The sequence below is a fragment of the Meles meles genome, chromosome 7 (assembly GCF_922984935.1).
Source record: "Meles meles chromosome 7, mMelMel3.1 paternal haplotype, whole genome shotgun sequence".
Lineage (NCBI taxonomy): Eukaryota > Metazoa > Chordata > Mammalia > Carnivora > Mustelidae > Meles > Meles meles.
The window spans coordinates 36,816,994-36,832,896 of NC_060072.1; the positions used below are offsets into that span (position 1 = coordinate 36,816,994).

A 15,903-nucleotide genomic window follows, 5' to 3' on the forward strand; every position below is an offset into this window, starting at 1 on the left:
GATTCCCTTGCTTCTTTATTAGCTGTTTTGCATGCATTTTTTTTGGCATTAAGAATATACCATTATTTTGCTTAAAAGCTTTAAAAAATGTTACCATAAAATATGTAGTCCTCTATAAACTGTTTAGTTTTTCACTCAATTTTATGTTTCTAATATCCATCCGTGTAATATGTATAGCACTAGTTTATTACTGTTTAATTGCCCCTTTTACTCCAGGTGAGTATCACTACTCTGGTGAGCCTGTTACTGATCCAGATAGGTACCACTAGGTATGATATGCTAAAGAAAAGGTTGAAAATTACTGCCTTAGCTCTTGCCTCTAGCTGCTAACCTAGAGATCTATGCTGCCACAAGTGGTTTTACATGCCTAGCCCGAGCTGTGATAGTTTTCTAATAATCCTCAAACTCTCCACAAGTCTGGAAGAATCCACAGAAAATATTCTAACACCTAACAGAAATTGAAGGAGGGAAGATTCTCCACTACCTGTACAACAGATGTTCTTGTAGAGGTAAGAAAAATAATTTACTATTTTTACAAGCCAGGGATAAGAAAAGTATCTCACTATTTTTATAGGTCAATATAAGCAATCTTTGATTTTATTTTAATATCTGTTTTTAGACATTACTGTTTCACAAAAGTTACTTTTTTTTTCCATTTTATTTATTTTTTCAGCGTAACAGTATTCATTCTTTTTGCACAACACCCAGTGCTCCATGCAAAACGTGCCCTCCCCATTACCCACCACCTGTTCCCCCAACCTCCCACCCCTGACCCTTCAAAACCCTCAGGTTGTTTTTCAGAGTCCATAGTCTCTTATGGTTCGCCTCCCCTTCCAAATTTTTTTTTTTTTTTTAATAAACATATAATGTATTTTTATCCCCAGGGGTACAGGTCTGTGAATCGCCAGGTTTACACACTTCACAGTACTTTTCACTACAGGAATGCACTGTGATTCTGACACCGTGAAAGAATTCTAATCCTAAAACATAGTTTCTTTGTGTTACTATAATGAGGCAGGTACCCCAGACCACAGCTTGGTAACCCAGATTCTGAGAACACCCAGTGGCAAACCATTTTGCAGAATGTCATTACCATAATGCTGCTTCAAGATGGAAACGTAGTGAAGATAATTTTAAAAAGTGAAACTGGTGGCAAAACGTGAATAGTCATACCTTATTTTTAGTATAAATTTTTTATACTCACACTGTACTGGGAAATGAGAGCACATATTTGAAGTGTCTGACATAACTAACATTAGCTATTATTTAATAACATTTAAAGGCTAGACAATGATCATAGATAAGAATGTAAATGCTACCCAAAAAAAAGCACTCATTTAACACCTGAAAATACAAAGAAATTCTCTTACCTGCTTTATCCCATAGTAATCAGTGATACTGCTGATCAGCTCTGACATAGCCTGAACTTCATGAGATTTTTTCAAATTCATAAATTCATCTGGTTTCATATTTTCAGCTGAACAAAAATAAAACAAAATTAAAATACTGCTATTTAAGAAACAAAATGTAATAAAAAATCATCAGTTAATATTCATGTTTTCTGTAATTACATATGAAAATAATATAGAGATTCCACTGTGTCTACATAGTAGATCTCCATTTATCTGCTATGAATCAAAATTTGAATTAAGAACATAAATAAGAAGACCCATAGAACATTATGTAAACATTAAACATTAAACATTATGTTAAGAAAAAAATGTTCCTTGAGGGGTGCCTGGGTGGCTCACTTGGTTAAGTGTCTGCCTTTGGCTTAGATCACGATCCTGGGGTCCTGGGATTGAACCCAGGCTCATCCGGCTCCCTGCTCAACAGGAAGCCTGCTTCTTCTTCTCCCTGTCCCCCTACTTGTGCTCTCTCTTACTATCTCTCCCTCTCAAATAAGTAAAATCTTAAAAAAACAAAATAAAAAATAAAAATGTACCTTGACACACAAAAAAACCCCAATTAATTACAAAGGAAAAGACTGATAACGACTAAAATGTAGGAAAAAAATGTGGAGATCTATAACTCAGTAGTTCTATACAACACGATGCATAAGAAAACCTACTTATCTAAGTATAAGCCAATCTACAGTGCTCATGATAGAAAAGCACTGACAGAACAATAAACTAAGAACATGTTGGATAGAATACATGAATATATATGAACAGTATATTGCTTCTAATACTAAAAAACATACATACACACTCACCAGTTCTCTGTTTTTGATTTCCTTGAAGGGCTATACGTAACTGCTCAAAAGGAGTACATATTCCCAAGTTTTGTACAGAATAGTATCTCACAGCCAGAGCAAAGGTTTCCACACTCACCAGCTTCTGGGAAGTTTCACAAAATATTTTGGGAAAATTAGTAATACCTAAAAAGATCAGGATAAAAAGAGAAATGTTAGCAATAACTAGTTAATGCTAATTTGTGTGAGAGTTAAAAAAAATGAATGAAAAACACTGGATCTTTAGAACAAACTACAATATTTTCATTTTGTTTGAATTTTGACAATATCTCTAATGGTTCCACTATATTTGTTAATTCAGCTATTAGTTATTTACAGCACTCAGTTTTCTCTTAATAGTGTATGCAATTATAAAACTAAATTCCAAATTAAAATTTGGCCTTTTTTTTCCTCCCAAAGACAAAAAAAAAAAAAAAAAAAAGCAGCAAAATAAAAGTTTAAAATCCTGCCACACTGTAATGTGGTCATTAAATTTATGGATGGTCCTGGCTGACCTACAACTGTGAATTTAAAGGCAATCAGCCTGCACTACACTGTTATTCCCTGTGCACACTGTGTGTGGAACAATGGCAATGTCCCCAGTGGTATAGATGTTACTATAAAAGAGCCCCTGCATCATTCGGACCATGGAGAAATTTTGCATGTGTGGGTGTTCAACGCACTGTCAATACGAGTTTTAAAACTCATCATGTTAAAATCAATGAAAACAGTTCATTTTTTTTCCCTAGTCAGTTTTAAGCCATAAGCCATATATTCTGTAAGTTTACTATAAGACCTACTGATGATTCCCACATGCTCACTCCTCAAGAAGAGTATGGTCAACTGTCATACTGCAAACATCGGAACCTCTCTGCGTGAGCATCCTGTGTCCTGTTGAATTCTGGTGTGGACACATCTCACTCAAGTGAACTATGCCCTTTTCAAACAGAAGTTTAAGAGAACTGGAGGATTTGCTATGCCTTCTTTTCCCAGAACTGTTAATCACTTAAGCATGTGTCAAGATGGAAGCTGAGTCCTTGAGTGACTACGACATGGACATCACTGATGCCAAACTACCATGGGCTGCAATACATAGGAATAGTAAACTTCGTTCTTTTTAGTCACTGAGCTCTTAGGTTTATTACTGCAGCATAATCTCATCATTTCTAATGGACTAGATGGAAACACATATACACTGATAGAGTTGCTTTTTATTTGCTCAATTTCAATTTTCTATGGCCATTTTTATATATTTATTTAGGAAGCTTACAAAAAGGGCATTCCAATGTGTCTGTAGTGGTTCAAATAAACTCTTTGGATGGATCAGTCTAATTGAGTTCATTCACTGAAGAGTCCTTTCAATAATTAAAAAGCCCCACACATCCAGTGTTTAAATAAAATATTAAAATGCTCACCCTATGAAATGAAAGAATGGTACAATCCAGGAAACAACTTTGGTTCTACCAGAGAAACCAAACTATACACTATGAAGTCTATTCTAGCATAGCTGACGTTCCACAGTTACTTATAAAATTATAAAAATTCATTCAAACACAAAGAATAATGATTCTAGCAAAAACAAAAAAGAAAATTCATGAAGGCTTATAAAACTCTAAACAAAACCAACATGTTTAAGATAGTATCCTTTTAAAGCTACTATCTACTAAGTTGTTGGTGATGTTTACCATGTTAATCAAGAATTGGTAGAGACCTGTAACTTCCATTTCTGAATCAACTAAATAGAAATTTAAGCTACAAAATTACTATAGTGAATTTATTTAAGATATATTTTGTGTATTATAAAGTTCTTTGGATATTTTACAAACTGAATTTACTAGCACAGCCAAAAGTAATAAAATTCACATCAAAATATTTAGGCATGATACAGAGGGGAAAACTCAGTCAACTATTAAGTGAGACTCTCAGGTTTAAGGGCAGTCTCAACATCCCCAAGTTCCAGGGCAGCAATTTCTCAGAGTGTGATAGAATAAGAGTATTAAATCTCAAAGTGCAGAGGGAATATTATAGTAGTCAGTTATTGGACAATGTTGCCAACAGAAAGAAATGTGATGTTTCTGTTGGAAAAGTAATGGTTCAAATCAACTTAACTATCCTACTGAAAATAGTTGAAAAAATCCAAATCCAACCTGATCTAAATGTTGTTTATCTGCTTTTAATTTTACGCCTCACAGAAATTTCAGAAATCTGGATATCTAATTTACAAAGCTATTATCTTTTTTAACAATACTTGCTTTAAAAAAAAAAAAAGGATAGTGTTTTGATTCAATCCATTAATTTATGTCATTTAAGGCTATACCAGTTTATTTAGATAGTCTAGAACCTGTGAAAACATCTTTCTGAATTACCAAAATATAGCCTCTATACTTTCTTTGTTTTCAAGTGACCCAGCCTGTAATTTCTACTAGCAATTTTTAAAGATTCAGAGAGAGAGAGAGAAAGGCAGGTCATGTTCTTGGTCTTTACTTCTACCTCTGAAATAGTCTGTAAGGAAAATTATGCGGCAATGGTAACAGTGTATATAGTCTCCTCATGGTGCTTCTCTAGGTACTTGTAGAAGGAGTTTGGGTTTCGCAACTGGCAAAACAGAAACCACAGTGTTACTCAACCAATATTTACTTAATTTTTAGTTAGCTGGATTTTTTTTTTTTTTAATTCAGGGAAAGCTTTGTTTTTAAATTTGTTGCCACTGTACCAGCATATTAAGTGGCTTGAATATTTTGTAAATATCCCCCCCTACTGGAAGTACCTGTTCGGCTTGATTGCATGCTTTGTCTTTATTTACTCTTATTTTTTGTACACCCTGGATCACTATTCCACAGAGGTTTCTTGTAATACAAGTTAATTGGGAAAGAGAGCAGGGGGGGTAAAGGGGCAGGGGAGAAGCTATTTTCTGTAAATATGTGATCACAATATCTCTAGATATCTTTTTTTTTTAACAGAGATCAATGTACAAGGAAAGATAGAAAAGTTACACATACACATACTGATTATGAAAATCTCAAGGTACAGAAATAAATAGTGCTTCAAAACTAAAAAACTACAATCAATATATTTATATTTTACATAGTTTACATATTTACATTTTTTAAAGTTTCAAAAATAAATGTCTGTTATTTTATTTGAATGTTATCTAGCACCTTAAGGAAGACAGAATACTACTAAGATTCACAATAACTCATTGAAATTATAACTGATATTTATTGTGCATATGCTACATGCCAGGCACTGTGTTCAACAGTTTACATTTAATGGAACAATCTTATGAGGTGATTTCCAGGAAGAAATCAAAACTTAGAGAGGCTATATGTTAGCCACATTTGCACAGACACCAAATGGCAAGGCATGTGAACCAAGGCAATGTTCAGCCCTTGCTTGTAATTCCCAGATTTGATTATTAGCATGCCACAGCAATAAGGTCAATGGGCAACCAATGAAAACAGGAAAGAAAGCAGTCAAAACCGCTAGGCAAGTGTATGACTGTCAGAATCAGGTCTGGCAAGAATTCCCTCTGGCAGAGAGATCCATACCATGGTACTATCTTAAGATGGTTCATATTTACTTTGTTCATGTTCTTAATTCTTTCACTTTATTTCCCTCAACACCTCCTGCTCTGCCAGAAGTGATTTTAAGGTTTTGAGAAATTTATAAAGTAATTTTTGCACACAGAACAACTGATGTCTCTGAAAACAATATAAAAAGGCTTTATAATGAGATTTTGTTGTAGTACCTATTTCTAGAAATAAAGCAATGCAACCGCTTCATGCCCAGTTTTAAATGGCAGGTACTCAGGGGGTGAATGGATGAGTGAAAGCAATTCTTTAATATACTCACTACTGCAGCATCAGCAGCTATACTAGAAGAAACAAATTCTACGATTCTGAGGTGGTAGTGATCACTGAGGCCAGCTGGGAGGACTTCGATAGCACTGCTGAGCCTGTTAGAATAAAATCTCACCTCAGCCCTCATGTCTACAATCATAGGTGAGACAAGAGTGATTTAGAACATTTAGAACATGATACAAGCTAAAATATAATTATGTGCTAAATGATGAGGTTTAACCATGTTACAGGAGTTAGGACAAGGGTCACTATTACTATCACACAGCCTAGAACTGTCCCATGGCCCAGAATTTCATGAAAAATCAACAGTGCCCTCTTTAATAACAATCTTCAAAGGACATGGAAATGTTTTGTATTCATTTCTACATGCATATCCTACAGATGCCTCTAATTCAAAAGGTTCAAAATTGAAATGCACATTCTCATGCTCTCCAAAACCTTTCCTTTCCTATCTTGTTTAATAATGTCCTTACTCACTCAGTGCTCAAGTCTTTATGTTATCTTAAATGCTCCCTGTGCTCTCACTCCACATATCCAGTCACCCATCAATCTTAATGTAAAACGGTCTTTCATTGTGGAACTAACCACCATCCTTCCCCGTGCCCCACTATCACTGCCAGAGTTCAAACTCTATTAACTCTCACCGGTGCTCCTGCAATAGTGTCACGGGTGATTTTTTTTTCTTATTGATAAAACCACCAGAAGCACAATAAGTGCTCGTAAGTGTTGGCTGAGTTGAACTGAACATGTTTTCTAAAACAGAAATTTACTTATTTTCAATGCAAATGTAACTGAACATTTTAAGGCTATGAGTTTCACGATGATTGACTTAGGCTTTAATCTTTTACACTTGTTCAGTAGAGTTCAATCAAAAGTTAAAGTCTGTCTTGCTGAACTTGAAAATTATAGGTGGGATGCATTAAACTTTATGAATATCTGAGTATCTCTATAATCCTATCACTTACATAAGGAAGAAAATAATGTATATACTGCTGTTTTTTAAAAAATTAATTTATATCATCGAATTATATGCTAGGAAACTTTTTGCCTATGCTACTTCAGAATAATTTCAGGTTGTATACGAAATGAATGTATGTATACATTTATGTATGTATGTATACATTTATACTGTATGTATAAAGCATGTGTAACCATAATCATTTCAAAAGCATTTTCACATTTAATTAGTCACTTATAAAGCTAAAAATGGGAAAATCTAACTACATATTTTAATTGCAACAGAACATTTTCATAGTTTAATTTTGAGGAAAATTAAAATGTCATACAAAGAAACAGCAATTTAGAAATTGTTTTACAATCTAGGTGCTAAAAAGTAACCTGATTAAAAAATTAACAATTCTAAGGTGCTTACTCTGTGCAAGGTAATAACTGAAACTGAATAAAGCTAATTTAAGATTCATTTATGGGACACATTGTCTTAACATTTACAAAGCACATGTTCAATGTAGATTCTAGGGGGCACAGAAATTCCCTGTTAGAATACTGCTGAGGGGCACCTGGGTGGCTCAGTGGGTTAAGCCACTGCCTTCGGCTCAGGTCATGATCTCAGGGCCCTGGGATCGAGCCCCGCATTGGGCTCTCTGCTCAGCAGGAAGCCAGCTTCCTCCTCTCTCTCCCTAGGCCTGCCTCTCTGCCTACTTGTGATCTCTCTGTGTGTCAAATAAATTAAAAAAAAAAAAAAGAATACTGCTGAGATCCCACAAAGGATGTGCTTACTCAGGCCTCTGGGCTTGTTTTTAACTCTCCCGGAGACCATCTTCTCTCAGGTATTTTCATGGTTCACTCTAACTTCCTTTAGGTTTGTGTTCCAATGTCAGCATTTCAGTGAAAATTTCTCTGAAAATTCTACTTAAAACTGCAACCCCATTCAAAGACCCTTACCCTCTCTGATCTCTTATTAATTTTTTTCACACACTTATCACCATCTGACATAGCAAGTAAGATCCAAGAGGACAAGGATTTTTATTCATTACGGATTCTCAGAACCTAGAATAATGCCTGATACTTAGTAAGTAGTGATGAATAAATAAGTAAATGAGCAAGAACTAGGTTTGAATTGTGGTTCTCAGACTTATCTATCTCTGTACAGCCATGAATAATGCATTTATTTGCTCTAAGTCTCGATTTATCTATAAAATGGGAAGAATACACATATTTTATAAGGTTGTTAAAGAATACACATACACATATACATGAATATGTATACAAGTATTTAATGTAAGTACACACAGATGTGCACACATACATGCATATACACATATATATATACCATCTTAAGATGGTATCTAGGTTCTAGGTTGCCTAGAACATAGTAGGCAACCCCCAAACCATGAATCCAAACTCAGTAACTGTGTGTATTTCAGGATTTGTTGGAATACAAGGTTGAAAACTCAAATATTTAGGCCCAAAATATCATACAGGTTACTATGGAAGAATGCAAAAGAAGGATCAATACATATACCCAGTTCCTAAATGTGGAACCTGCTGGGAGAAAGGAGGTTTAGAGTCTGATACTTGGGTGTAAGACCTCCGTCACTAGAATGAAGGCACAACTAGGGACAAGTGAGCTGTAACTTGAAACACAACATAGGAGTCCAAGAGCCAACCCTGGGTTCTACATTCTAGGTAGGGTGACAGCAAGAATTATTCAATGTTGGGATCCCAGTGGTTAACACTAGGCACCACTATTGCAGCATCAGCTTTAAAGTATAGGAGAGAATTCTAGTACTAATGATATTTCTCATGGGATTTAGTGTGAAATTTAATAGACAGGTAACAAGCTGGACTATGCCTTAAAGACCTGAGGTGGGCTTTCAACTTCTACTGTGTTTTAATTTTCTGTTATCAAAAGTCTCTATTTTCAGAAAACAACTAAAACCAAGAGACAGATTACTAGAAATCCAACAACTTCAAACTCCATTTAAAATTAGAAGCATTTAAGAGTAAAGTATTTGTAAATACTTTCTGAAGAATAAATTTTAAATTTAATAAATCAAATCAAAATTTTATTTATTTTATTTTATGAAAATAAAAATTCCAGATTGAAAAACTTAAAAAGCTGATGTTATAATTGCAAAACATACCTTAAAAATCAACTAATAAGTGGTTTGAAATGCATCTGTACTTCTCTTGTTCCTAACACAGACCTCTCATTTCCTATTTTGAACGTCACTTCTAAACACCACTCTTGGCTCTACCACGCACAGTGCCACAGCAATGCCGGTATCTTACTAACTAACATTACCACTGATCTCTTACAGAGAAGACAATTTTTTTTTTTTTCTATACATGGACTTGGACCTAGATTTCTAAGCTTTCAAAAATGAAGACTTTTCAGTTTATTTATTATTTGAGGCAGGACACAAAGAACTTTGTCCCATGTAAACTGTAATTGCAAGCGTAATAGGGCATTTTGAGAGAATAAAATTAAGTCACAACTCTGTCTTAAAATTGTACTTTTTTTCCTTATGCATTTTACTAACTTCAGCTTTCATATACTATTGTTAGCTAAAACTCTATTACTTACATTTCAACATTAATACAAAATATATATGTCTATTCCACTCTTAACTGAATTTAGTTATAATCATTTGCCAAGTAGGAGGATGAGGCAAAAGTAATTCGCATTAATAATACACTTTTGTCTATCTAGTTCCTACTATACTTCCAGCAGATCTTATTCTTTACTTAATTTTTATAATGGTACAAAGAATTAATAAAATCAAATCAATTTTATTCTTTAGGAGTCATTATTCAAGGTGGCTACAAACAGCTTAAATAAATAAAATGCCAAACTAAACTTTAAAATTGCCATTTTGGTTTCAATAATTAAGAGGGAAGAATTGAGATTCAGTAACTGTCACGGGTGTTGCCCAGAGATACTGGTCTGCTAATCTACATCTGCATCTGAAATGGAGCTTCCCCTAAGAAGAGGAGAGACTGTTTTCAGCACTTAAAATTATCTATAGCAGACGAATTATGGAAACAGCCTAAGTAGCCACTGACCAACAAAGAGACAAAGAAGATGTGATGTATACATGCAATGGAGTATTATTCAGCCATCAAAAAGAATGAAATCTCGCCATTTGATGCAACAAGGATAGAGCTAGAGAGTATCCTGCTAAGTGAAACAAGTCAGTCAGAGAAAGACAAATACCATATGATTTCATCTGCATCTGGAATTTAAGAAATTAAAAAAATGAGCGAAGGGGAAAAAGAGAGAAAGAGAGGCAAACCAAGAAACAGACTATACAGAACCAACTGATGATTACCAGAGGGCAGGTTGGGGGGGAATGGAGGAAACAGGTGATGGGGATTAAGGAGGGCACTTGTGATGAGCACAGGTTGATGCATGGAAGTACTGAATCACTATATTGTACACCCGAAGTAATATTACACTGTACATTAACTAACTATAATTTAAATAAAAACTGAAAAAAGGAAAAAAATAAACTTTAAAAAAGGAAGACAAACTATCCAAAAAAAGATTAGTTAAATGAAAGTTTGCAAATATATAAATAGCTCATAATATAAAGAACAAAAAATTATGAGAAAAAAATGAAGAATGAGCACAAGTGTTGGTCTAAACAAGAAGAATTCGAATAGCTCTGTGATACTAATAACACTTTCAACCAGTGTTTCTTACCTTGAGGTCGAAGAGTTAAAGAAGCCTATGAATAGCCTAGAGCTGTATGTAGTTTTGTGTCTATTTATGAACATAGATACTGTATTTTTTTTCTGAGGAAGGGGCTCTATAGCATTCATTTAATACAGCCTTTTAATGGGATTTGTGACCTGAAAGATTAAGAATCACTGTATTTTACAGTTTTTTTTCATCTTATATATTGCCAAATGTTAATATTGTAACATGCAATTCAACCAAATATTTTTCCTCTGGCTTCCAGAGATCATTTTAAATGTTCAAAAAATGATAACTAAATAGTGACTACCAAAACAACCTAGGATTATTCTTTCTTTCCTACTGGTAAAGAGCTATTGATTCTTTTTTTTTTAAAGAATTTTATTTATTTGAGAATGAGAGAGAGCGCGCACGTGAGTGTGCATACTCAAGTAGGGGGAGGGGCAAAGAGAGAGGGAGAAGCTCGATCCCAGGACCCTGGGATAATGATAGGAGCCAAAGGCAGACGTCCAATTGACTGAGCCACCCAGGAACCCTGAGAGCTATTAATTCTTAACACAAATTTTGTATTTTTGAAGTTACTCTAACTTTGAAAAGATAACCCTCTCTCCTCCAGTATTTTTATTATTAAGCAGAACCTGTGTTGATGGTCGAAGTTTCTAGGCTAGCTTTCTTAGATAATGCCCATCTAAGCAAACCAAATAAATAATTTAAGGTACCAAAACATATCAGTCAGTCTGTTCCATTTGACAAAATATATGTTAAAAATAAATGGTTTTAAATAAATTTGCACGATCTAAATTTAAATCTCCAATGAAAAAGGCAAAATTGTTGCTTGTTTGCACAATGCCAGAGATATCTCAAGTGATACATACAAGCACCCAATCCAGGAGAAGAATGAACCACATATTTTATTTTATTATTATTTTTTAACAAATATTTTATTTTTTGACAAAAAAAATAAATAAGTCAACTTAAGCCAAATGCACATACTAAGTAAATAGGGTGGAATGGGGATGTCAAGGAAGACTGAAAAGAACTAACAGAGGTAGAAGTAATTTGGGGCACCTGAGGGGCTCAGCTGGTTAAGTGCCTGATTCTTGATTTCTACTCAGGTCATGATCTAAGGGCTTTAAGATTGAGCCTTACATCAGGCTCCATGCTGGGCAGGGAGACTGTTTAAAATTCTCTCTCTCCCTCTCCTTCTGCCCCTTTTGCCCTCTGGCCCTCTTTAAGGAAAAAAAAAAAAAAAAAAAAGGCAGAAATAATTTATGCAGTTTAAATTTGTCTGATTAAAATGACCCTTCTTCTGTTGTACCAGGGTGACTCAGTTGGTTAAATGTCTGCCTTCAGCTCAGGTCATGACCTCAGGGTTCTGGGATGGAGCCCCACAAGGGGCTCTCTGCTCCATGGGGAGTCTGCTTCTCCCACTTTCTCTGGCCACCACTCATGCTTCTCTCTCTCTAATAAATAAATAAAATCTTAAAAAAAAAATGACCCTCCTCCTACAAAAAGAATTATTTCCAGATAATTTAATAATGGAATTATACTTTCAAGTCTGTCTTTGGTAGAAAATACTATAAAATATTAAGCAGTATTAAAGGTTTATAAATGTTGGTTTGTAGACAAAAGGACAGATTCACTGTGTTTAGGTAACGCCTTTATAATCCATCCACAGATGCAAAGAGCAGACAATTAAGAATAATCATCTTTGGGAAATAACTATTGACAAAGAGCCAGCTGTAGTGGAATTCTGTAATAAACTGAAAATACTGTCACTTTTTAAATAAAAATAATAGTTGTCATGGCACATTACCTCACTAAAATGGCACAAGTATTCTTAAGAAACACATACAGATGAATAAAACAATAAATGAGGAACAGCTTAACATGCCAGGAGGGAAAACTAGAATTTTATTATGGAGAATTATAAAAACCCATGAAAGCAATACAACAACTGAAACACACACAGCTGGACATTTTAAATTTCAAATATAAAGAATGATAAAAAACTTATTTGAAAAATGAAATCAACTGGTTTTGGATAAAAACACTGGCACACAGCTGGAAATTAAATAATAATATATATTTTATTGATATATAATAATTATATGTTAAAACATCTAATAGATAAAGCATTCTCTTGGGCAATGCTTAGAACATAGGATTTTCAAAGATCACTTTGAAGTGATCTTTGTCTAGGAAGTATAATACTATAATTCTCAGACTATATCAAATGGAAAGAAACTAGAAGAAAATTCTGCTTAGAAAGGAAAATATTCATCTTCCCATTTTGTTTTGTACTACAATTACTGATGTCTTTTCTCTCTCTTACTGGAATGTGATCTTTTTTAAAAGAGATTATGCCCGGTTCACCTTTGTATTTTAACCACAACAGCTAGTACCATGTTATACTAAGAAAATGTTAAGTAATCTTTGCAAAAATAAATCAGGATATAAAAATAATAATGATTCCAAAAGTTGTGAAGCTTAGGAACTACTGACCTACTCTTAATTCTAATGACCACCACAAATTTTGAGAAATACTGAACTTGTAGAGGTAATAGAAGCAATGCTCAAGAACTGCTTATCTCTTCCTCTCACCTCTCAACTATCAGGAAGGTTAAATTCATTTCAATCAACATCTGGTCCTTATGGCCTAGAGAAGTGATAAATATTCAAATAAAATATGTAAACTAATTCTAAAAACGTAAGGCAGCAGGTAAGGATTGAAGAGAAATGAAGGTGAAATCTTCAATCTTAAATATCTCTACTTACAAGACCTTAAATACAATATATCTAAAACTAAATGCATTATTTTCCCCAAAGAGCTCCATCTACCAATTTTCCTAATTTTGTCAATGATACATTCATCATTATTCTTGACATTTCCAAAATCAAAATCTTGAAATTATTCCTCTATTTCCCTAAACCCTACATAAGTATCAGTCACCAAGGACTACAAATTTTCTCTGTACAAATTCTTTTAAAACTCACTTCCTTTGCATTTCCATTGCCAGTATCTTGCCCCAGGTCCATATTTCAAATCTACAGACTATCACAAAAGTGACAGCGTCGCATGGAAGAATGATTCCAAATAATTTAACACAGCAGTCTCCAGAAACTGGCTGCAATGTTTCCTGATTTTATTTTTAGCTATTTAAAAATTTATGAATGCTCTGCTCTCTGTTCCTATCTCCACATAAGTTTTATAGTTTTCATCTTTACCCTTTTGCTTATACTGCTCTACCTATTGGAATTCCCATGCACTCTACACTCAGCAGCTATATCAAATTTAACAAACAGGGGTACCTGGGTGGCTCAGTGGGTTAAAGCCTCTGCCTTCAGCTCAGGTCATGATCTCAGAGTCCTAGGATCGAGCCCCGCATCGGGCTCTCTGCTCTGCAGGGAGCCTGCTTCCTCCTCTCTCTCTGCCTGCCTCTCTGCCTAGTTGTGATTTCTCTCTGTCAAATAAATAAAATATTAAAAAAAAAATTTAACAAACATATAGTGAGAACCTACTATGTGGTGCTCACCATATGCTAGAGACCAGAACTCACATACAAGGAATGTCAAAAGAAGCAAATCAATCTAATACAATGTAGTAAGTGCTCTAATAAAGGAAGAAATAAAATAATGCACAAAAAACTAGTTTTGTTACTAATTTAGTATAATTTGATCTGGGCTTTGATAGAAAATGAAAAATAAGTGGTTAGTTAATAAATATTTGGGGTGGGACAAAGAGTATTGCATGAACAAAATGGGGGAGGGGAAGACACATGGCACATTAAGCAAATAAGGCAGCAGAAATACAAGGTATTTGGGCAGAGAACAGCAAGAGAAGTGCTGATAATACTATACCACGGCCTTCTACTTTCTCCCTTCAACTCTGACTGAAGATGTATCTTAAAAGTGAGAACTGACATCAAATTATTTCACCACTTTCATAATTAAAGTTGATCTGAAGTCAGACCATGTGGGAAGTTCAAAAAATTTATTAACTTGGTTGACCCGATTATAACTGGTCATAGGCTTTTTCATCCAAGATTCAGGTTGAGCCAGGCCCTCAACATGATCATAGGTTTAACACCAGGGACTGATAAGGTCTGGAGATAAAAATTTTAAATCATTACATTCCACAGGGCTTAAGAACAAGAAGCAATCCGAAATAACTTTTAGCCAAGAGACCCATACTATTTTTGGTTGATGGTCTCCTTGGAGAATGTGAAACAAACTCCTGAAATCATTCTCAGGGGCTGCAAGGAAACTGACTGGAGGCCACAAACCAAGAGCCATACCCTCTAGTACTTTGGAAGGCCAGGGAAATTCAGACAGTGATGCTATCTAGGGGATGAGGATACAGTTGAGGGTATAAAGAGAGCTATTTGCCACATAGAGATATGCAACAAAACAGCCAGAATTTTTTGCTTTGTTTTCCAAGAGAAGCTACAATTCCGTGTGTGTGTGTGTGTGTGTGTGTGTGTATGCACGCGTGCATGTGCATATGTTAAATCTGTCAATTTTGAAAAGTTGGCTGAAAAAAACAGTTAACACTTAGCGGTCGTGTGACATGTCGACAAGCCATGTGAGACTGGGGACAGCTCTTTTCCACCTCAGTCCCTGAGGAACACCCTAGGCAGTTACTTCTTAGCTGAGGAAACTAAGGCCTACAGTTAAATATCTGTGCAATATTCACAGCTAATCAGATTTAGCGATGGATTAGCCAAGTCTTCTGACTCTGGGTCCAGTCTGCCCCTATCTGAGGGGAGTAGAATATAGAGAGGATTGCTAATATTTATCAAATGCCCACTCACGTGGTAGGTTTTAACATCTACCTCATTTACTTTTACACAGCCCCTATAGGGCAGGAATTATGATTCCCATTTCTCAAATGAGAAAACTAAGGCTCCAAAGCTGAACAAACTTGCACAAGATAATACAGCAGTAAAGTATAGGAACCAGGATTCAAAACTAAATGTAATGACCACAAAACCCATATTGTTTCTCTGCTGCCTCCTATTTGCTTATATTAACAGCTGAGGCTCCAGCTGCAGAGGAGATAGTGGATAAGGCCAGAGATGAAGAACTTTATTCTGTAGAAATGCAGACCTATGGATGCCTTTTGAGCAGAGAAATGACAGGACCAGAAG

General features: G+C 34.9%; 1 protein-coding gene across 12 annotated transcripts in view; it reads right to left on the bottom strand.

Moving 5' to 3' along the window:
- METTL25 (methyltransferase like 25) overlaps nucleotides 1-15,903 on the bottom strand; it is a 159,239-nt gene that overhangs the window by 134,290 nt on the left and 9,046 nt on the right. For all 12 annotated transcript variants that reach the window (XR_006819589.1, XR_006819592.1, XR_006819591.1 and 9 more), the window contains exons 2-3: nucleotides 2,216-2,380; nucleotides 1,371-1,477 (exon numbers count right to left, since the gene is read on the bottom strand). Coding sequence is in view for 1 of the 12 variants with exons in the window: in XM_046011187.1 (XP_045867143.1) it covers nucleotides 1,371-1,477; nucleotides 2,216-2,380 (272 nt within the window). In the remaining 11 variants the exon portion in view is untranslated. The remainder of the gene's footprint in view (nucleotides 1-1,370; nucleotides 1,478-2,215; nucleotides 2,381-15,903) is intronic.